The 22,563-nt window shown below is 41.8% G+C and overlaps 5 protein-coding genes across 5 annotated transcripts; 3 read left to right on the top strand and 2 right to left on the bottom strand.

Moving 5' to 3' along the window:
- Window positions 1-4,536: 4,536 nt before the first annotated feature.
- On the bottom strand, window positions 4,537-9,820 carry LOC112087252. The gene is made up of 5 exons (XM_024157282.1): window positions 8,251-9,820; window positions 7,542-8,108; window positions 7,370-7,421; window positions 5,846-7,107; window positions 4,537-5,672 (listed from the first exon to the last, which is right to left on the bottom strand). Exons 1-5 carry the CDS (start codon window positions 9,818-9,820, stop codon window positions 4,537-4,539), a joined length of 4,587 nt encoding a protein of 1,528 aa, XP_024013050.1.
- Window positions 9,821-11,696: 1,876 nt separating this feature from the next.
- Window positions 11,697-14,870, top strand: LOC18020396 (methyl-CpG-binding domain-containing protein 2). The gene is made up of 5 exons (XM_006403009.2): window positions 11,697-11,857; window positions 12,366-12,900; window positions 12,985-13,038; window positions 13,900-14,057; window positions 14,477-14,870. The coding sequence occupies exons 1-5, from the start codon at window positions 11,845-11,847 to the stop codon at window positions 14,608-14,610; spliced, it is 894 nt and encodes a 297-aa protein (XP_006403072.1). The 5' UTR covers window positions 11,697-11,844; the 3' UTR covers window positions 14,611-14,870.
- Window positions 14,871-15,178: 308 nt separating this feature from the next.
- LOC18020395 lies at window positions 15,179-16,952 on the bottom strand. The gene is made up of 3 exons (XM_006403007.2): window positions 16,660-16,952; window positions 16,377-16,569; window positions 15,179-15,778 (listed from the first exon to the last, which is right to left on the bottom strand). The coding sequence occupies exons 1-3, from the start codon at window positions 16,765-16,767 to the stop codon at window positions 15,399-15,401; spliced, it is 681 nt and encodes a 226-aa protein (XP_006403070.1). The 5' UTR covers window positions 16,768-16,952; the 3' UTR covers window positions 15,179-15,398.
- Window positions 16,953-18,500: 1,548 nt separating this feature from the next.
- Window positions 18,501-19,862, top strand: LOC112087250 (protein FAR-RED ELONGATED HYPOCOTYL 3-like). The gene has a single exon (XM_024157281.1). The coding sequence runs from the start codon at window positions 18,501-18,503 to the stop codon at window positions 19,860-19,862; it is 1,362 nt and encodes a 453-aa protein (XP_024013049.1).
- Window positions 19,863-21,427: 1,565 nt separating this feature from the next.
- On the top strand, window positions 21,428-22,363 carry LOC112087249. Its single transcript, XM_024157280.1, has 2 exons — window positions 21,428-21,925; window positions 22,001-22,363. The coding sequence occupies exons 1-2, from the start codon at window positions 21,428-21,430 to the stop codon at window positions 22,361-22,363; spliced, it is 861 nt and encodes a 286-aa protein (XP_024013048.1).
- Window positions 22,364-22,563: the final 200 nt, after the last annotated feature.

The raw sequence follows: 22,563 nt of genomic DNA, 5'->3' as shown, positions 1-22,563 counted from the left end.
ATCTTTCAGCTCGGTGCTTCAAACTCATCGACTCTAACTTTTCTGAGATCTAGACTCCATTATCTTGATCTTTGCTGAAGACCTTGGAGGCTGAATCGCCCGGCAAGACCTTCCGGTAACGCAAACTCGAAGATGTCTCTGCACCCGGGAATTTCGGCCGAGAAACTTGAGCAGCCGATACGCATTTTGGCCGAGAAATCCACCTGCGGTACATGAAAATAGCCGAGAAAAAGCTTCCCGCGGTACAGGCTAGCGCCGAGAATCCCCAAAAGGCTGATTTCACCATTTTTAAACCCCCATTAACCATTTCTTCTCCTGGCTTCATCTTTTTAGGTCCAAACTGCTTCCAAATCACTTGTAAACACTCCAAAACGTGCAAGACTTACTTGGACCTAATGCAAACCCCTAAGTCTTAAAACAACACCTAAAGACCTAAAATGCATGAAATAAGATATGATTTGGAATGAAATATACAACCTAAATGATGCAAATTATGAACATATCACCACTCTCACACTTGTCGCTGAATAAGACAAAATGAAACGAAAAGTCAAAAAAAAAAATCTGTTGAAAACAAAACTCTTTTCTATCTATCTTTTCGCTTGGGGTCTTGTTATTTTGATTTTTTCGTGAACGCTACATCTTGTCTTGATACCAGTTCCATTATAACCGAGGGAAATCTCTTGAGTGTTAGTGAGATCATTATGAGTGTGGGTGAATTCAAGAGAGAAACACTAAGTGAGGAACTTTGTTACTAACGAGTTTGTTCATTTTTCGAGGTACCATTATTTGTCATTGGGCCTTTTAGACTCAGACGGCGAGTGGAACTATTACACCTTTCATGACGGCAACCATATTCGGTGGGTTAATCCTGAAGACATGGACGCTAAACTAAACTAAATCACCGAGTTGATGGAGCGATTGAGTCAGCGGATGGATTCTTCTACGCGGACGGCCATACCTCCGGAGCAAGCCGGCCCAGACATAGGCATTACCGAGGTGCTCTCCGAGGTCAAGGTAGACAGTTTCGAATGCAAGGGCCCAGACATAGGCATAACCGACGAAACTCAGAAGACGAGTACCGAGATGATCTACCACCATACCGAGATCAGGAGGAACCATACCAAAGGAACAGGCAGAACGACCCTGACCGTGACCAAGGCCGACCTGACAATGACCTCGCCGGGATGAAGCTACGAATTCCACCGTTCTACGGAAAGAACGACCCAGATGCCTTTCTGGAGTGGGAAAAGAAGATCGAGCTGGTCTTCGGCTGTCAAAATTTCTCCGAACAAAAGAAGATGAACTTAGCCACAACCGAGTTCCACGGCTACGCGGTTGACTGGTAGGACCAGGTGGTGACTAACAGGAGAAGAAACGGGTTCTGACCTATTGCTACATGGGACGAGATGGCAGCCCTAATGAGACACAGGTTTGTTCCAGCCCACTACAACCGGGAGCTGCACACCAGGCTTCGACGGCTGACTCAGGAGACAAAAACCGTGGAAGATTATTTCCAAGAAATGGAGCGGCTTATGTTAAAGGCCGATGTGGATGAATAAACAAATGCAACCATGGCTCGGTTTTTGAGTGGTTTGAACCGGGAGCTGCAAGATCGGATGGAGCGACAGGAGTATGCGAGCCTGCCTGAAATGCTGCACAAAGCAATATTGGTGGAACAACAACTCAAAAGGACAGGTACCTCTCGGCCAACTTAGGGAACCAACTCCCATCCAGCCTACCGAGAAGAAAAAACCAGCTATCCGGCAAGATCGGATACTCGGCCTAAATCAGATTCCAAGCCAAGTTCCTCCACAGCCGACTACCGAGGAAAGGCCGAGGCTACACCGGCCAGAACGCGAGACATCGAGTGTTTTAAATGCCGAGGTAAAGGGCATTATGCGAATAAGTGTTCTAACCAGCGAGCAATGTTGATTCTTGATTCAGGTGAGATCGTGTCTGAGGGAGAAGAAGACACCAGACCTATATATGATGAAGAAAACGCTGAGAAATATGCAGCCGAGGGAGAGTTGCTTGTTGCAAGGCAAGTTCTACTAGCACAAGGACCGGTCAAAGAGGAAGACCAAAGGGAAAACCTGTTCCACACACGGTGTTATGTGTTGGGAAAGGATTGCAGCCTTATTATAGATGGCGGGAGCTGTACGAACGTTGCTAGTACCACTATGGTGGAAAAGCTCGGTCTGGAGACACGCAAGCATCCTCAGCCCTACAGCCTTCGTTGGTTAAACAATCAAAAACAGCTAAAGGTTACCAAACAGGTATCGGTGCCCTTGTCCATTGGCCAATATGAAGATAAGGTCTTGTGCGACGTATTGCCCATGGAAGCAGGCCATATCCTCTTGGACCGACCATGGCAGTATGACCGGAGAACCATACATGACGAATTCACCAATAAGCAAACGTTTGAGCATCATGGCCGAAATATAACCTTAGCACTATTATCACCACGAGAGGTTTATATGGATCAAATGAACCTTGAGCAAGGCAGCAAAGGGAAGAACATTGTGAGTGAACCCCCAAACACTTCCACTAAAAAGGAGAGCCTGAGAGAACCCCCAGAAAAGGCCTTTGAGGTAACACTCGTGAGCAAAGAACCTCTTTTCGTGAGACCTTGTGAGCTTAAGCACGCAGTTCACACAAAACAGCTGTTTATTTTGCTTATGTTTAAATCCACTTTGACTAGCCTTAATGATCCTCAGCAGGATTTTCCGAGCAGTGTCTTACCACTTTTGCAGGAGTTTAAAGATATTTTCTCGGATGAGAGCCCCAGCGGTCTACCACCCATTTGCGGGATTGAGCACTAGATAGATTTCGTTCCCGCTGCTTCTTTACCAAACCGACCCGCGTACCGAATTAATCCAGTCGAGACCATGGAACTACAAAGACAGGTCGGGGAACTCATGGAGAAAGGACACATTCGGGAGAGCATGAGCCCCTGCGCGGTTTCGGTCCTGCTCGTGCCCAAAACGGATTGCTCATGGTGAATGTGCGTTGATTGCCAGACCATAAACAGCATAACGGTAACGAATCGGCATCTCATTCCCCGTTTGGATGATATGTTTGATGAGCTTCACGGTTCTTGTCTATTTTCTAAGATAGACTTAAAAAGCAGTTATCACCAAATAAGAATGAAGGGGGAGACGAATGGAAGACGGCCTTCAAGACAAAGCACGGACTATATGAATGGCTGGTCATGCCCTTCGGTTTAACCAACGCGCCCAGCACTTTTATGCAGCTCATGAATCACGTCTTGCGGTCTTTTATAGGTGTCTTTGTTGTTGTATACTTTGATGACATCTTAATTTACAGCAAAATCTTGGTAGACCATTTAGGATCTACGGTTAGTCCTAGAAATACTTAGGAAGGAACGGCTCTACGGTAACTTGAAATAGTGTACCTTCTGTGTGGATAGTGTTGTTTTTCTAGGTTTTGTTGTAGTAGCTAACGGAATCCAGGTTGATGAAGAGAATATCAGGGCGATTCAAGAATGGCCCAGCCCTAAGACCATTGGTGAGGTCAGGAGCTTCCACGGCTTAGCCGGGTTTTATCGGCGGTTTGTTAAAGATTTCAGTACACTTGCCGCACCACTCACCGAGGTTATAAAGAAGGATGTTGGCTTCAAGTGGGACACGGCATAGGAAGAAGCCTTCCAGCTCCTAAAAGACAGGCTTACTCATGCCCCCTTACTCTCATTACCTGATTTTGGGTTGGGTATGATCTGGAATTCTGGGTCTTCGATTTGGGTTTAGGTGTTTGGATTCGATTTTTGCTTGTAAGTCCTTGTGTGTGTTCTCTCTAGTTCTTGTTTTTATATCCCCCTGGATATGTAAAAGATTAGTACAGGTTGTATAATATGTAGAGTTCTCACTTGTATCTGGTTTCAGAGGCCGACGACTTTCAACTACTTCTTGTGAAAGCTGTATTACTTGTTCAGATTATGTAGAGTTCATATGTAGAGATCTCATATGTAGATCATGTAGAATTCTTCGCTTGTAACCTAGCCCATATTCATATTACTTTGTTCTTGATAATTGGCAGAACATATGGATGATTGGGGTAGGATTTGTATATTAAGCAGTGTTTGATACATGTGTGTTTCTGTGTGAATACATTTCTTTTCTGTAACTCTTGTATCTTTCTTCCCATGAATATGTGGAAAATTAGTAATGGCTATATACAGGGACATGTGTTTTACCAGGCAACTGCTGAACTCTTTGGAGCAAAGACTGAAGAGAAGAGTGTCGATATGTTTATTCCCAAGTCTGAAAGCGATTTCTTGGAATATGATGAGTTGATTTCTCATAGACTAATACCATATGAGGTATGCGAAGTGTTGCTTATCTCTATGTGGCCAAATATCAGATAAAGATTGGCCACCCGTGTTATAACTATATTCGCTGTATTTTTTTTTTTTTTGAATGAATGTTAAATTTATTCAGACAAAAAAAAACGTTTTTACATCAAGGATGTTTGCTGTTTTTTGAAAAGATTAAACTAGAACCATAAGCTTTGTCACTATAAAGGACTAAATGCTAGCCAAAACTGGTATCCTTCCTCGTACTTCTGATCCCCTTGGAGGCGAATAGAGTTGAATCTATTCTTCATGCCGTTGTCTATCCGCTTTATCAGCTGCTGCGAAGTGAAAAAGTCCTCGCCATGTCGTCTTGCGTTTCTTTCACCCCAGATGTAATAGATGGTTATGTGAAACAAGTATTTAATTGTGAAGACCTGTAGGCGCCCTTGATTCTGACAAATTAAGAAAGCCAAAAAATCCTCCCAATCACAGGTGAAGTCATTACCGAGAAGACCTCTTGCTAGTGCAGTCCATATATGAGCTGTGTAAGGGCAATCAAAGAACAAATGATCCCTGCATTCTATCGGGTGAAGGCAGAATACACATGATGTGTAAAGATGATCACTCCATGTTAGCATTCGTTCGCCTGTGGGAAGTCGATTTAAGATAGCAATCCAGACCTGAAAAGCAAACTTGGGAGTGTTATGAGCGAACCACACCACCCTACGCCAGGGAACAAGAGGATGTGGTTCCCTTAATTGTTCCCAAGTTTGTTTTGTACTGAAACGGTTCTTGTACTCATCCTGTTTGTATCTCCAGAGTACCAAGTCATCCTCATCAGGTTTATACAGAATTCGAGCTTCGTCGATCATGTCCTCCACAATGTTGAAAATGGGGTATCTGTGTCTCCGTCTTCTGTGCGAAATGATCGATGTGGCAACTGTGGCTTTTGAATTCATACCAAGATCAATGTACCCTCTCTCTCCTGTTAGTTCCACCAGAGGGCCCATAGATGACCAGTGATCGAACCAGAAGGAAGTTCCCTTCCCATTCCTTACGTTCATTCGCAAGAAATCCCGAGCTCTTTCCCTGATTTTAAGGATCTGTTTCCACATCCATGTACCTGGTGAAGAACTAGTTGGATTTCGAATTGCCCACACAGAAGCTCCTTGAATATATCTCGAGTGAATCCAGCGAACCCAGAATGATTCTTTTGAAGTAAGTAATCTCCACAGCAATTTTAAAACAGAGACATCATTTGCATTGCGAAGGTTTTTCAAACCAAGGCCACCTTCCTTCTTTGGCACGCAAACCGCACTCCAAGCAACCTTAGCTTTCTTGGTATTTAACTCAGGTCCTGAGCACAAGAATGCCGCACAGATACTATCGATCTCATCAATCATCCTTTTGGGAGTCGATAAGTCGAGATCCAGAAATTAGTCAACCCAGATATTACCGAGGTTAAGAGCTGTAGACGACCTGCAAACGACAGGAAACGAGCTGTCCAGGAATGAACTCTGCGTCGTATACCGTCAATGAGAGGTGCATAGTCCATTCTAGTCATTTTCTTGGTGAGGAGCGGCAACCCTAAATAGCGAACTGGGAGAGTTCCTGCTACAAATGGTACGTTCTCAAGCGTAGTGGCTCGTAGGTCTCCTGCGACACCTGCTAAATAAACTGTGGACTTTTCCAGACTAACATGTAGCCCGGATATGGTAGCAAAGTCGTTAAAAACCGAAATGATGCTTTCCATAGAGCCTAGACTTCCATCAGAAAATACCATCAGGTAATCGGCAAAGCAGAGATGAGTAAGCTCTAGCTTCTTACAATGTGGGTGATACCCTATTCTTCTTTCAGCTGCAGCTTTATCAATCATCTTAGAGAGAATATTCATGCATATGACAAAAAGGTATGGAGAGAGAGAACAACCCTGTCTTAAACCTCTTCTGCTACCAAAATAACCAGCTAATTCCCCGTTAACTTGAACAGAAAAAGAAGCTGAGGATATGCACAGGTTGATCCAGTGAATGAACTGTGTTGGAAAGCCCAGAGCTTGCAATATAATAATCAAAAAGTCCCATTGTACTGAGTCAAAAGCTTTGGAGATATCAATCTTCATTGCACAGCGAGGAGAGATGGATTCCTTGTGATAATATTTAACAAGCTCAGAAGCTAGGAGAAGATTTTCAACAAGAAGTCTATCCTTAACAAAAGGAGATTGGTTTGGGGCGATAAACAGAGGCAGAATGAGTTTTAGACGGTTTGCAAGGATCTTGGAAATAACCTTATATAGGACATTACAACAGGAGATTGGCCTGTAATCCTTCATCTCCATAGCATCTTCTTTTTTCGGTATGGGAGCCAAGATTGTTGAATTCACCCCTTTTGGTAAAAAACCCTTGGTAAAGAAAGCTTGAATACTGATCACAAAATCCTTCCCAATAATAGGCCAAGCTGCTTTGTAAAATTCCACTGTGTATCCGTCCGGTCCTGGTGATTTCCCACTCGCCATACCAAATAGAACATCATGAACTTCCTTTTCAGTTACTTCCCTGATAAGAAACTCTTGATCCTGTGATGAACATTTAAAATCCAACAGCCCTGTTATGAAATCCTCCTCGACATGTTGGTAGTTTGTAGGAACCTTGTTTAAGAATTCCTCAAAAAACCGTACAGCCTCTTCTTTGATCTCCTCCTGATTTGTAACTATTTCTCCTCCTGAAGTTTTGATCTCTCTGATTCCATTTTTCGCAGTGCGTGCTTTGACGGCACAGTGATAAGCCCTTGTGCATCTGTCACCAACATTGAGCCAATGTAATTTTGACTACTGTTTCATGTAACCTTCCTCAAGTTTGGAAACATGTTCCCATCTTTGCATTGCTTCTTTCTCACTCTCCTGATTTGCTGGGGTCGGTATGAGCAAAGTCTGTTCTTGTCTTTCACATAATACCTCAAAGCTTTCCTTCACTTTAGCCGATAGGTTGTTTAGGCTCTCTCTAGATATTTTCCGAATGGGACCTTTAAGATCCTTTAATTTTTTTTGAGAATCGATACAGCACTGACGTCGAGACAAACAGAGGCGATGTATTCTTCCAAAAATTCGCAACTGTAGGTTAAAAACTTGGGAGTGTAGCAACCACATTTACAAATTTGAAAGGCCTCTTTTTAACAGAAAAGTTCGCAGGAGTCAGGTGGATACGGCAACGGAGATGGTCCGAGCAGCCACCTGTCTCAAAGACAATATAAGATGAAGGAGAGTTCATCAGCCACACATCGTTGATCATCACTCTATCCAGTTTTTTGCAAATAAGATCATTTGATCTCTTGTTCCCCCATGTAAACAAAGGACCATGGCGACCCATATCTGTGAACCTGCAGTCGCGGATCATATCCTGAAAGTCATACATACCAGAGTCGGAACCAGCATAATTGTCCGAATTTGATCTTTCCTCTATAGCAGCAATTTCGTTAAAATCACCCATGACTACCCATTTCAACTTCCGCAAAACAGGCGAGGTAGAATGACTTTGCAAATCATCCCAAAGAACCTTACGATCTTCTTCAAAATTGGAGGCATAGACAAATGAGCATAAAAACTCATTCTCTTCACTTGGTATCTTTACCAATACTGATATCATCTGAGAACTCTTAAAGACCGGAGTAACCCTGACCATATCCTTCCACACAACCCAAATCCTACCCAATCGGTGATGTTCATAGTTGTTCTTAAACGACCAGCCATTAAACACCGACGAAAAGATAGACGCAGATTTCGCTTCTTTCACTCGAGTTTCTAAAAGAGCACCAAACTCGAAATTATTTCCAATGCACCAATTCCTTATCACACTATGCTTATTTACTTGTTAAGTCCTCTGATATTCCAGAAGAAGCTCGTCATTTATGTTGATTTCGTCGATTTCGGTTCTTCTTTTTACCCGAAGTCTTCTGAGCAGACGTCGTAGTAGAAGAAGATTTGTTCGCTGGATTTGTTTTTGTTACAGTTTTTGATGCATGAGGCAAAATTTGGCGAGTACCCAACTCCTTTGAGCTTTTTTCCTCATTCTTACTGCCACTTCGAATGGATTCAGCATCATCCCTTAGTTCCGCATCGGCCTCATTATCACCCGACTGAGAAGCCTCTGTTTCTAACTCCTCGTCATTCGAAAGAGCCAGATATCGGGTGTTAGTCACAAGCTCAATGTCCTCATGTGCTTTGGTTTTTTGGCGTCCCACCTTGTTGGGAGAGACACACTGCAATTTCTCCGGTTCGTTTGCTTTATTTGTTTCTACTATTGGCTGACTCGGGAGTTCTGCCAACTTTGCTGGGGAAACGTCAGGGGTCACTACAGTACAGTCTGCAGCCACTCTGTTGGTGTTGCTATTCTCTGCAACCTCTTTCTTTGACGAAGAATCCATCACTGTTTTTGTCTTCTCTACTACCGCTAGAGTTGAGCTCTGCTCTACAACAATTGGTATTTGACTCTGCTTTGCTTTCTTTGGGGAAGTAGGTCTTCTCAAGATTTCTTTTGTACCCGGTCCAGCCAAGCACTCCTTGTTGTGATGTCCCCATGTGCCACACAAAGTGCAGCGAGGGGGGAGCCAAGGAAATTCAAAGTTGACACAGGTCTCTTTACCGTTCTTAAGCTTGAAGTTAAAAGAGTTTGGTAACTTCTTCGTCAAGTCTACATCAACAAACACCTTTGCCTCATCAAAGTTTTTTGCCCATAAGGTGTCTAGGTGGAGCTTCTTGGGCATCCCGAGAGGGCTAGTGAGGAAGCTTAGACCAGCCCAAGAGTAGAGCGAGCGTGGCACATTTTTAAATGTGACCCATAACGGCATTGACGTGAGTTCCGGTTGAGCTTCCTCTGCAAGTGGACTCCATTTAAACACCACCATTCCAACGTTCTTAATGTTCCACATTCTTCTGTTAAGGACACGAGTTCGGATACTAGCATCACGAATTCGAAACTTGACAGTTGAATCATCTACCACAAACACTTCAACATTCGCTGCTTTACCTCCCACAGACCATATTTTATTAACGATCATGTGTATAGAACCCACATGTGGTGCCTTAGACATTAATTTCCCTACAATACAGTCTGTCCATAAAGGTGGATTGTCAAATACCGAATCCGGAACAGAGATCGTCTCTACTCCATCAACAATAGCCACATCCACCTCAAATTTCTGCAAACTCGGAGAATCCTTGACCACCGAAGTCCAAGACTTCCCCTTATCCACTGTTTGCGATGAAACCATCAGGTCACGAGGCGGACCCAATGATTCCCCTTTTTCCTCCGAATTTGATGTCGCAGGCACTTGACCTTCGACATGATTCACTTCACCCTTAGTAACAACCGCACCAATATTCTTCCCCTGTAGAGGACTCGTGTTTTCTTCAACAGAAACCCTATTTTCACCATCACCATCTTTTATTTCGTTTTTTCCTTTCAACCCAGACATCGTTTCCTTCTGCAGTGATTCTTCCATCACCTGCGCCATGTTTTCCGACGGGAGGGACCTCCTGTCTCGGCGCCGCCGTGGATTCTGGCCGTTGCGTGGCCAAAAAGCTTAGAAACCCTAGATCGCCCTCAGAATCGCCCTATATATATTCGCTGTATTTGCAGAAAAGCTTTCACTATATTAGCCTACTCAAGACAGTGATGAGATTATCTTTGGCTAATATGAAAGCAGCATATGTGAAAGACGTTGCTTCGTCCATATTACAGCAATAACAAACGAAAAACTGAAGGCAGAGAAAGAAGCTGCTGGCAAAAAGAAGACAGGTACACACATTCACTCTATTTTCTTGATTCGTCTTTATATGTTGGTTTCTTTTTGGTTTATAGAACTTGTGGACTATTTGTTCTTAAGCTTAAGCATGTCTCTGTTTCTGAAATGATCAGATTTTGCTGGTTTACCTGTGTTTCTTAGGTAAGAAGAAACAACTGCACGTGGATAAGCCTGATGATTAAGCAACACAACTAGTTAAAAAATCATCGGCTGTTTGTTTTAATTTGTTTATTGAAGCAACACAACTAGTTAAACCAAGTTTTTTTTTCCCCTCTATTTTCTTACTCAGTTTGATCTGTAAGAATTTAAAACATTTTCTAAATTATGAAAATTACAAAGTATGGTTTAGATTACAAACTATGAGTCTCTTTAGATATGAATTAAAAATATTTTTTTTAAAAAAATCTATTTGGATTTCTCCAATATACTTAAAAAAAACATAAATTTTTAAATAAGTTTCTTAATTTAACTTTATTATCTTATATAAAAGACAATCAACTCTCTTCAGCTGCTTGACACCGTGTCTTTTTGAATTTTTAATTAAAAAAAAATTCACATGTTCAAAAAAATCGAGGGCCTAGACGATTATTCAGGCCCAATTTCAGGCCATCTGGAATGGCTTCCACACAGAATTCGTTTTGGGCCCACAACTTGGATATGTAAAAATTTTCTTCTTTTTTTTTGTCGTATGTAAAATATTTCTTTGTCGTGGATGTATAAGGCTGTATGCTTTAATTGCAGTAAAGAAAAGATGAAGACTCTTACTTATAGTGCAGATTCCCCTTCTCAATTATCCAAGTTTATCGATGTGGGACAAACACAAAAACAAATTTAAAAAAAAATAGTCATTGATATTTATGGGTTTGAATTAAATTTGGATTTTCAAGACACCATATGTCTTCTAGATCTATCATTATTCATATATTTATACAAACTTTAATTCATATACATATCTATTATATCAAAGTTAATCTTAATAAATAAATAAATAAATATTAAAATGATTAATTGAAAATTTAACAAATATTATATTAGTAAAATTTATAAGAGAAAAAAGAATATGAAAATCGAATATCGAATATCCAAGAACAAATAAATATCAAGAGAGATATTGAATATATATTTTTAAGTGAAACTATTACGTTTTCATATAAAAATTAAAATAATAGATTTTTAGTCATTTATTATCTTCGAAAAAAATTAGATTACTTGGCATAATCGGTATAGAAGAGATTATAAATAATATATCATCAAGAAAAAATCGAAGAAAATATAAATATTTTAAACACAAAAATATTGATAGTAAACATAAAATTCAATACAAATTTTCAAAATATACTATTTATTATTATTTAAATATAAATTAAAACAACACCTGCGCATACGCGCGGATTCTCTCCTAATTTAAATAATTTATAAGAAATCCACATAGGTTTCTTGCTAAACTTGCTCTTAATAAACTAGTTTTCTATGGTACAATGGCGAACAAAAAAAAAATCAATAACAAATTAATTGGTTTTTATCCCCACAAATATATTTATGCAAAAGGAATTAAATTCGGTTTCACTTTCTCTCTCTCCTTATTTCTGTCTCGACAACAACACCAACAAATCTAAAAGCTTTTAGATCGATTTGGTTCCGTGGGATTATTGTCGGATTAGAGAAATCTACGAAACCATCTTTACGGCCTTCGCGGATTCTGTCAGGAAATCTCTCACCGATTTCTGAAACCCATGTTCTCCTCGTGTAATGATTCTCTTCTTCTCCTTAAAAATTTAAGCTTTCGATGATATTTGTATGGATCTCGTCTCTCTCACCGCACCTTGCCTCTTGTTGATTATTGTTGCTTCCATTGATATGCCTTTCTCTTCCTTCTCTGCCTCACTCAATTTGGTAGAGCTGATTGTGAGTTTGAATAGTTTTATACATGAGAGGGTTTGTTAACTCTTCGTTTACTCGTATGAATGTGTTGCTTGTATAATCAACTCTCTGTCTGGATTATTCAATTGTTGATTCTCCATATTCCTTGACAGAAAGTAAAAGCTCCATGGTAAAACATTCTGATTTTATCGTCTTGTTTATGTTCTCCTACGATGTTCACAGAGACTGTTCTTTGATTCAAAGAGGAAGAGATGTTAACTATTTGTATCATTTGTTGCTTGCATGATCAATTTTCTGTCTGAATTTTAATTTCTTCGTGTTCTCCTATGATGTTCACATAAAGAAAAGCGTAATTGTGATGAATATAAAACAGGTTCGAGTATGTCGCAGCCGTGCTATGGAAATGAATCCAACAATGTAATGGAGGAAAGAAAGATTGCTCCTTTCTCCAGTGGTACGGATTTTCGAGCAGTACAACCTTCGGGGGGATCAGGATCATCCTCACCTACTGACGATGCCACCGAGAATCAGTTGGTTCTTTATGTCTCTAAGGGAAGTGATACTGAAGGAGAAGGCCAACCTACCCAATCTCAGCCTTCTTCTGCATACAAAACACCGTGTCCTTCTATCGGTGCTTTTACCGTCCAGTGTGCTAGTTGTTTCAAATGGAGGCTCATGCCTTCGATGCAGAAGTATGAAGAGATAAGGGAACAGCTTCTAGAAAATCCGTTTTTCTGCGAAGCAGCATGCGAGTGGAAACCAAATATGTCTTGTGATGTTCCTGAAGATATCTCTCAAGATGGAACTCGTCTCTGGGCTATTGATAAGCCTAGCATCGCTCGTCCACCCACTGGCTGGCAACGTCTACTGCGTATTAGAGGTGAAGGAGGTACCAGATTTGCTGATGTGTACGTTCCTCTTCCCTCTTTTTCCTCTTAAACATGTAGTGTGTAACAAAGCTTTCCTTATAATTTATGTTCTTGGTCTTTCAGTTATTATGTTTCTCCGTCAGGAAAGAAGCTTCGATCAAGTGTGGAAGTCCAAAAGTTAGTTTTTCTAGCCTTCCATTTCCACTTTTTTCCCTTTTCCACAACATTTTTGCTTTCACAACAACAATGCCAATGCATTGATCGATTCGTACTTCTTTCATTTTCTGATTTAGGATCTGTTTTTCCTTTTCCTAAAATGCCTCGATTTTACATTTGCGTATGTATAAGCACGAGGTCTCAGATTATCTATGCCTTACATTTTTGCCAAACCTATATATAGAATCAGCAGGAACATATAGTTAGAACCTCGAAGTGATAATTATCTCCAAAGTTAGGCAGTGCTGCAAGCTACATAAACCCTTGCCTGTGTTTTGTTTACAAACGAAAGTGTGCAATGCCAAGAAATTAGTTAACATATCGTATATTCATAAGTTAGTTTTTCTACCTTTCCAATTCCTCTTTTTTTCCTTTTCCTACACAACATATACGTTTTCACAACAAGAAAGCTACATTTATCGATTCGTACTTCTTCGATTTTCTGATTTAGGATCTGTTTTTGTTTTTCCTAGAGTGCTTTGCTTTTACATTTGCGTATATATAACCATGAGGTATCAGTGTATCAGCGCCTTACCATTTTTGCCAACCTATATATAGAATCAGCAGGAACATATAGTTGGAATCTCGAAGTGTTATCTCCAAAGTTAGGCAGTGATGCAAACTACATAAACCTTTGCCTGTGTTTTGTTTACGAACGAAAATGTGCAATGCGAAGGAATTAGTTAAACTATGATATTATCATAAATCTGTCCTGCGGCATTTGAGCATTGGTAGAAGAAAAACTTAGTGATTACCAATTTGTTTTGAGTAACATATGGACGGCTTCTTTACGTCCTAACAAACCTCATTGCTGGTTTGCAGGTACTTGAATGACCACCCGCAATACATAAGAGAAGGAGTGAAGCTTTCACAGTTCTCGTTCCAAATCCCAAAACCTCTGCAGCACGACTACGTAAGGAAGCGCCCTACTCGACTAATGGAATCCACCGATAATACAAACACCCCTGTAGCTACAGGAGGTATGTTGCTTTATTTCCCACCTTACTTCTTCTTTATCAATTGTTGGATTTAGTTTTTTATTGGGAAATATCTGAAAACGACATTCTTGGCTAAATATTTTAAGAGTCACTTAAAACTACTTATCAAAACTGGCACTTGTCTACACACGGATTTGAATAGATATATTTTCTCCTTTTTGTATACCTTCACAGAGAAAACATATTCATTTCACTTAGCCATGCAAATCTCAATACTTGTACAACTATGTTCCCTTCAGTAGCTTAATCTTGTGCTTAATGTGTATTAAAACAGATAACACAGGTGTCTAAGGGAACTTATCAACAAGAAAACGCCTTTGTTTCACGGCAATTTGTATATCATTTTCCATCAAATCCAGCTCTTAAAATTTTCTAACATTTGGTCGTTTATTTTACATCAGCTAATCCACTGGCTTCGATATCCCCAGAGGATCAGATAGCATTGCAGCTACGTAACCCAACCGAGCCTGGACTTTACGAGTCGCCGTTGAAAAGGACAAGAACATCAGAGCTGCCATCCTCTTGCTCCTATTGATGATCTTGACTGAACTACCTGTAGTTTTTGATAATCTCTGGTATATAACCCGTTTTCTTTCTTCGTCGGAAATAGAGAACATCTGTTTTTTTTGGGTCGGGTATATCGAAGAAACTGAGGACGTGGGTTAGCTTGTTTATTTGTGTATTATCTGTTTTATTTTGCTGTGCAAGCTATTTTATAGGTTACTTTTATGAAGAGGATGGGTCTTTTGGTACTATTGTTTTTTTTTTATAAATTACTGGACTTCTCATGAACCATGAAGTTAATGTTTTTAAATATCAAATCTGATGGATTGCCAAAGGTAGGTGATCAACTGAATCTAAAAACAGAGCACGATCGTTCGGAACAGAGGCATTATTTGGTTGATTTGGAAAATAAGAAACCACCAAAAAATTTTGACCATACAGTTACAACTTGCAAGTAAAGCCTAGTTCGAATTTGCAAGCTTTGGATTTCACTTAGATACGCACAGGAGATGCCAAACTGATGGATCCTGGAAACTTGAAAGCAACTTATTTGGACTGTGTTACTGTTAATTTCTTATGAAGAAACATCTTTTGTAGGAACCAATAGTCATCGCAAAATCTTATCATTATGTGAAATTACAGGCTCTCACTTTGGGCTAATAGTTGGAACGTGAAAATCTCTAAGCTATTTTAATTACATCCAAAAGATAAGATCCTACACCAACAAAAGGGCAGAGAACTCAAAAGCTGATTCTACATTTGCTTCAAGGACTCCCCATTTGCTTCAACAAGAGGTCATGCTTCGTCGGCTTAACCCCTTCATCGGAACCAAGTGATGGGAGTAGAGTTGACTTGCGGAAGCTGCGGAACCATACAGTGTTGCTGTTGCTGCCATTGTTGAAATCCAAAACCATTAGTGGGCACTTCTTGTTGAAGCTGTTGCTGCCCTTGTTGAGGAAAAGATAGACCACTGCTTCTATTATCCTCTTCTATAACCGCGGCTGCGTCATCCATTACAGCATCCTCACCTGACTCGTCCAACTCGATAATCTCTAATGCACGGGGTTGTTGGAAAGTTCCTATGGACTGTGAGTAAGGAGACTGAGACGGATTCCAGCAAACAACGGCTTGGCATTTCTTGGAAGTCTGGTCTTCACCGTGTTCGTCATCAGCTCTTGATGCATCACGTAAAAATCTATCTGCACAAGAAAAGAAACACATTCAGAAAATAGCCACTCATCAGTATCTTGTCCAGACTCTTCGGCTCTCAAACATCAAAGATAAACTAAACGAAGCATAACTAAGGCGATGAAACCATATGACGAAGCGAAGTCCTCGCAACGTTTATGGACCAAGCTCCCCCAAAAAACGAATATATAAACTACATAGCCTCATATCATATGCATCCCTACCACAATTGAATCATGAATGCCTACTTATGATACCACTTCAGATTCTCTGTGCTTTATACTAATGAATATCAACAACTATAATTTCCAAGGCTCCATACAAGTTGTTTTTTTTTTAACAATCTTATACGATTGTTTTGCTGAGACTTATCTCAATGTCGAAAAACTTCATAACAATTTCTAAGCATATTGGTTCCAATCATAACATCACTCCCAATAACTTCTAACATCATCTCCAAAGATAACATATTAATAAGAGTTATAAGATTGTTTTGCTGAGACTTATCTCATTGTCGAAGGAACTTCATAAGAACATCTAATACTTATTCCTAAGCTCATAACATAACCCACAAAGATAACAATTTGATAAAAGTAATAAGAAACTTACTGTTAAAGCCAGAGATCAAGTCTCTATCAGCATAGAGTTGCCCAGAAGGAGGCTGATGATAATGGAGAGGCTTGAATAGAACAATTGCTCTCTCCTCGTTTACAGGTGCAGGCTCGTGTTCTTCCTCCGCACCCGTCTCTTGCATCGCCACATCTGTTTCCTCTTCCTCGATTATCGGTGGAAATTTCACATCCTGATGCATCCAAAACAGAATCGCGTAAGGATAACGAAACCCTAGGATTTGATAAATTAAGAAAACAGAGAAAAGATTAAGATGAATTACCAGACGACGAATCTTTCGAGCAGGAGAAGAGAGGGAAAAATCAGAAAATTCCTCTTTCGCTCTGTCGATATCTTTCCTCTTCATCAGCAAGCGCTCGTCGTTTACCATTTTCTCGTCTCAACGACAAGTAAAGCTTCCAGCAGAAAGTACTAAAATCTAGTAAGGTATTAAACTATGGAGCGAGATAGAGAGAGAGGAAAGAAGGAAGCTACAGGTATATAGAGAGAGAGAGAGAGAGAGAAAGGGTCTGTCTCAGGTCCTCCAGACGACTCCAGAAGGTTGACGAAAGCACAAAGAAAAAATGGCCAAATTGCCACAAATTAGAAGGTAATGATCAGGTGCTATAATTAAGTGTGCCATAATTAAGTGTACGTGCTATAAGTGGTGTTGTAATTCTAAAATTGCTCTTAATAAAAAAAGGTTATGACATTTTCGATTATCTCTTATTTTAAATAATTCAAAATTTTGTTATTATTTATTTAGAAATTAAATAAAAATAATTTAATTAATGAAACTAAACGAAATTAAAATTTGTTTTCTTTTTTCTCTCGAACGATTTCTGGGTTGAGCTCAGCTGAATCGAATATTGAGCTGAAATCCAGAAATATCGGGCCGAGTCACCGCGTCGACCTTTTCTACACTCGTCGTTATCATATTTTAGCGCCTGGAGGTCGACTACAGAGTTATTAGGTAAGAAACGAAAATTTGGAGATTTTCGATTTAGATGATGAATTTGTGAAATCTTGGAGTTTGAGTAAGCACATTGGATAATGTAAACACCTATATGGGTCGATTAGTTGATTTTTGATATTGAATCTAGCTGAATCGAGCTGAAAGCTGAATGTAGCTGAATCGAGATGAATTGTAGTTCTAGGTTGTGAATGATGAATTGGGACAAGTGGTATAACTAGGACAGTTGGGATGATTGGTATAAGTGGTACAACTAAGAGGGGTGGACAATTAGTACAAATTATAGTGATCGGACAACTGGTACAACATTATTACTGGTAGATGTGGGACAACTGGTACAAATGGTACAAGTGAGAGAAAGCTGAGTATTGGGAACTGTTTTTTTTTTGTATTTCCAGAAACTCCAGTAGAGGATGACGAGCCGCACAAACATACATTTTGATTATGGAGGGTATTACTCAGCAGGAGGAGAAGAGTTGAAATGGAATTCAAGAAATCCCATCTATGTTATATCATTTAGAGACTTATCTGTGGACGATTTAACATACTCAGTGCTTGGTGATGGTATATGCAAGAAGATTGGGTTGAACAACAGTACGACGAAGCTGAGATTGACCTATATACCATTGGTAGCTAAGCCTTGTAGGGAGTCATGTATTGTCGATGATGGTGATGTTTATGTTTATCTAACAACAGTGGATAAAGAAGGACTCAGATCTGTTCTGAATGTGGAGGTAGTAGAAGATTTGGAAAGAGAAAAGACAGGCGAGTTATGTGAGGAGCTTCCCAGAGCAGATAAGGTGGCTGAAATTGCAGAAGAAGCAGAGGGACAACAGGGACAACTGAAGATGATAGAGTATGTTGATTTAGGGGTATTACATGATGTTGATGTAATGGAAGAGAATGCGGCTGTTAATGCGGGCCAATCGACTGATCACAAACCAGGATAAGCAGAAGGACAACTGGTAGCAGAGGGACAACTGGTAGCAGAGGGACAACTGGTAGTAGAGGGACAACTGGTAGCAGAGGGACAACCAGGACAAGAGAAGCTGATAGAGAGTGTTGATTTAGAGGTATTACATGAAATTTCTGTACTGGATGAGAATGCGGTACTGGATGAGAATGAGGCGGACGAGGACGGCTGGGAAGGTATGCATGAATATGCAGATGAACATGATCATGTTGAGCCTCCACGGGCTGCAGAACCAACTCGGTTTGTTCTAGAATGGGATGATGGCGCTGGTTTTGAAAAACATCAAGAATTTCGTTCAAAGGCGGCTTTGCGAGTTTTAGTAGATAGAGCTTCGCATAAGGGATGTTTTGAGGTAAAAACTGTAAAGTCGGATCCTGGGAGACTCATACTCAAATGCCGTCAAGCTGAACATGGTTGTCCATGGTATCTACATGCCGTAAGGATGCAGGATTCTACTTATTTCAGTATTAGAGTGTATAGGAATATCCATACATGCTCTAGGGTTGTTGCAAGTACAATTCAGAATACAAGGAAAGGCACACCACAAGTAGTAGCAGATGTTTTGCGTGGGGTCTATCCAGGTGAAGTAGATACCCCTGCGCCTAAAGCTTTGATTAAAGTTGTTCAAAATGAAGCTCACGTTAATGTGTCCTATTCTACTGCTTTGAGAGGGAAAAAACTAGCTATCAGTGAGGTGAGGGGCAGTCCTGAAGAAAGTTATCGGAAATTGTATTGTTATCTTTACATGTTGCAGCTTGTTAATCCTGGGACAGTAACAAGTGTGAAACTGGATGCCAGAAATAAATTCAAATATCTCTTTGTCGCTTTGGGCGCTAGTATTGAAGGGTTTAGAGCAATGAGAAAAGTCATAGTTGTGGATGCAACTTTTCTGAAGAGTGTTTATGGTGGTATGCTTGTATTTGCCACAGGTCAGGACCCAAATCATCACCATTACCCCATTGCAATGGGTGTAATTGATAAGGAGAAAGATGCTAGTTGGTCTTGGTTTTTTGAAACATTGAAAACTGTAATACCAGATGATGACGAGCTGGTTTTTATGAGTGACAGACATAAGAGCATTGTTAAGGCAGTCCAGGAGGTGTATCCTCTATCTCAACATGGATTTTTTGTTTGGCATTTGTCACATAACGTGAGAGGGAAGGCTAGGGTCGGATGTAAGGATTTGTGTGCAGACAAATTTAGAGAATGCGCTCACAAATACACAGAAGTTGAGTTTGTAAGTGCATACACAGAGTTTCGAAAGTGGTTTCCCAAAGCAGCTGAGTATTTAGATAACAGTGTTAATCTTGAAAAATGGGCAAGATGTTACTTCAAAGGAGACAAGTACAACTTGGACACAAAAAAATCAGGGAGAAAACGAGACAAGTGCTACCCTTCAACCGGAGAAGCTCGCCCTAAACGAAGTAACAGGACCAATCTAGGCATACATCTTGGTCGTTGGTTGGAACCGCTTAACACAGATGAAGATGAAGAAGAAAACCAAGGTGATAACCAAGGTGGTAACCCGAGTGAAGTTTAAATTTGCGATTTGTATTTCGTCTTGTAAGGGATAACTGGTCGTTGAAATGGTATTTGTTGGGGTCGGTTTTCACCCCAAGCGGATAAAACCATCTCGAAATGACTAAGTATGGAAGAAAGACAAATTAGCCGAGCTGCGCTCACCAAGTCAAGTGGGAGAGCCGTGGAGAAAGGCGGATGGGCCGAGCCGTGAATAAGGAAAGATGGGCCACGCCGTGCAAAGATGGGCCGAGCCGTGAAGAGGAACAAGTAGGCTGAGCCGCAGAAAGGATGTCCAGTGGGCCGAGCTGTGCAAGGAAGCAGGTGGACCGAGCTGTATCGTGAGAAATGGGCCGAGACGCATTTCAACATGCTTGGGCCGAGCCGCGCCTCGGTGAGGTGAACCAAATCACGTCGCGATTCGAATGGCAAGTGGGTCGAGTCGTGGAGAAGTTTTGATGGGCCGAGCCTAGGCCTTGAAAGACGAAGCCCATAGAAACCCTAGGTGAAATACAAAGACGGTGAGCCGCACGAGGCGATAAGGAAATATTCCAAAAATCTCTCCCGAAATTCTCGGCTAGGCGGTTCAGAGAATTAGTATAAATAGACGATGTATACAATTCATTCTGTAACTTTGGCAACCCTAAGCAATAAGAGCTAAACACTTTTACAGCAAGAAAAACTTTCTTTCAATCTTACTGTTCTTGACGATAAACTCTAGAAGTTTTCGATCCCTTAGTTTTCCTTAAACAAATTTCTGGTTGTGCGAGTTTTGGCTCACACAATGTGGCGCCGTCTGTGGGGACTCAAAGCTTTCTTACTCTAAATCGACAAAGACTTTAAGATCCAAAGAACATGGCAAGCAACATCCACGATGATAACAACAACAATGGTAACGGCGCGGAGAAGGACGCTCCGGCATCGGGCACAACGACGGCAACAACCGAAACCCAAGAGGAGATGCGAAACATGATGACTGCGTTGATGAAGAAAATCGACGAACAGGATAAAAGAAACGAGGCGATTACGGAGAGGCTCGACGCGATGGCGGCTGAGCGGCTACACCCAACTTGGAGAGCAGGAATTCCTGACCCGATGGATGGAATCCGGAGACGCTTCGATTTCTCAACACCTGCAGAAGCCTCAGGGAGCGGCGCAAGAAACCCCTCGGCTCCTCCAATGTTTCGTCCCTCGACGAACAGACTCCCGCGGCGACCCGAGTCAACATGACCGAGCCGCCCCCTCTCCGCCGGAACTCAAGGCGACGAGCCGGCGAAGAAGAAAACGATGCGATCGACGTGGACGCCCAGCAGAACGACGGAACCATGAATCCGCAACAAACTGGCTCGGCTCGGCGAATAAGTCAAGAAGAGCTCGCCTCGGCACTAAACGGTGTTCGAACTGACGAAGTCTCCGATCCGACTCGCGGCGACAACCCAACCGAGGAGGAAGAAAACCTCCAGTGGATCGAGCAGGCAGAGCGCGAAGACGAGCCGAGGAGAGAGGAGCGAGAGCGCCCCCCCCCCCCCCCAATCAAAGGGAACGACTCACGCACAAACTCTCGAACTCAAAGAGATGCGAGCCTCGATGGCTCGGACAGTAGCTGAAATACGCGCCATGAAGTCCCAAGTGCACAACGCAACAAACGCCGCGCCCGAAATCGACCGAATGCTTGAAGAAACTCAGAGAACTCCATTCACGGCAAGAATCACGGAGGCAAGGATTCCCGAGCCCGGGAAAATGAGAATCCCGTTCTACGAAGGAACAACCGACCCGAAAGCACACATCACAGCGTTTCGGATAGCAATGGGACGGGCCTTCACAAAGAACGCCGCTAAACTGACCGAACGGGAAGTAGATGCCGGATACTGCCTGCTCTTCGTGGAGCATCTTAAGGGCGCCGCGCTCGAGTGGTTTTCAAGACAGGAACACAATTCAATCGGCAGTTTTCAACAGCTCTCCGCCTTATTCCTTAAACAATACTCGATGTTTATGGACAGAGGAACATCTGATGCCGACCTGTGGACACTATCCCAAGGACCGAACGAACCGCTTCGGGATTACATGGCAAGATTCAAGGCAGTCGTATCTAAAATAGAAGGGATAAGCGACAAGGCTGCGCTCGAGGCTCTGAAACGATCTTTGTGGTACAAATCCGAGTTCCGACGGGAGATGGCTCTCAACACGCCGCAAACAATTCAAGACGCTTTGCACCGGTCATCAGACTTCGTCGTAAACAAGGAGGAAATGAAAAACTTGGACGAGCAGTACGAAGCAACGAAAGCAGCAATCCGAAGCTCAATTTTGCCGCGCCCCGCGAAGAAGGGCAACCCATCGAACAACACAACAACGCATAGCTCGGATGAACCTAGAAGTGGAGGTGCCCAAAACTATCAGGTAGGCACCGGACGCGGAAGAGGAGAGCCGCGCAACAACACTTGGGTGAGAAAGTTTGCCAACTACGACGAGAAGGCTTTCTGTGAGTATCACCAGACCTACGGGCACTCAACGGTACAATGCTGAACTCTAGGAGCGAAACTCGCGGCTAATATGGCAGCAGGAGAGCTCCAAAACGCGGTCAACCTCAAAGACCTCGTCCCTAATGGACCACAAGAAAGAGCCGAGCCGAGCGGCGCGGCGGAACCCGCGAATCCTCCCCGACGAGGCGATAACTCCAAACGCGACAGGAGAGCCGAACCCGAAGAGCGATCCGAGCCGAGGCA

This window comes from Eutrema salsugineum, unplaced genomic scaffold (assembly GCF_000478725.1).
Source record: "Eutrema salsugineum unplaced genomic scaffold, Eutsalg1_0 scaffold_18, whole genome shotgun sequence".
In the NCBI taxonomy this organism is placed as follows: domain Eukaryota; kingdom Viridiplantae; phylum Streptophyta; class Magnoliopsida; order Brassicales; family Brassicaceae; genus Eutrema; species Eutrema salsugineum.
Note: the sequence above shows the minus strand (reverse complement) of the source record. Positions and strands in the feature narration are given on the sequence as shown.

What these genes read in the sequence shown, in the direction of transcription:
- LOC112087252 (XM_024157282.1), bottom strand. Translation starts at nt 9,820, where the DNA reads ATGGCGCAGGTGATGGAAGAATCACTGCAGAAGGAAACGATGTCTGGG. An exon ending in GTCTGCTCAGAAGACTTCGG is followed by an intron (nt 8,109 to 8,250) that starts GTAAAAAGAAGA and finishes GTGCTCTTTTAG; the next exon opens with AAACTCGAGTGAAAGAAGCG. An exon ending in CTATGCACCTCTCATTGACG is followed by an intron (nt 5,673 to 5,845) that starts GTATACGACGCA and finishes TCTTGTGCTCAG; the next exon opens with GACCTGAGTTAAATACCAAG.
- LOC18020396 (XM_006403009.2), top strand. An exon ending in GGTACCAGATTTGCTGATGT is followed by an intron (nt 12,901 to 12,984) that starts GTACGTTCCTCT and finishes TTGGTCTTTCAG; the next exon opens with TTATTATGTTTCTCCGTCAG. An exon ending in CACCCCTGTAGCTACAGGAG is followed by an intron (nt 14,058 to 14,476) that starts GTATGTTGCTTT and finishes ATTTTACATCAG; the next exon opens with CTAATCCACTGGCTTCGATA.
- LOC18020395 (XM_006403007.2), bottom strand. Translation starts at nt 16,767, where the DNA reads ATGGTAAACGACGAGCGCTTGCTGATGAAGAGGAAAGATATCGACAGA. An exon ending in CTCGAAAGATTCGTCGTCTG is followed by an intron (nt 16,570 to 16,659) that starts GTAATTCATCTT and finishes TGGATGCATCAG; the next exon opens with GATGTGAAATTTCCACCGAT. An exon ending in CTTGATCTCTGGCTTTAACA is followed by an intron (nt 15,779 to 16,376) that starts GTAAGTTTCTTA and finishes TTTCTTGTGCAG; the next exon opens with ATAGATTTTTACGTGATGCA.
- LOC112087250 (XM_024157281.1), top strand. Translation starts at nt 18,501, where the DNA reads ATGCATGAATATGCAGATGAACATGATCATGTTGAGCCTCCACGGGCT.
- LOC112087249 (XM_024157280.1), top strand. Translation starts at nt 21,428, where the DNA reads ATGGCTCGGACAGTAGCTGAAATACGCGCCATGAAGTCCCAAGTGCAC. An exon ending in TGGCAAGATTCAAGGCAGTC is followed by an intron (nt 21,926 to 22,000) that starts GTATCTAAAATA and finishes TACAAATCCGAG; the next exon opens with TTCCGACGGGAGATGGCTCT.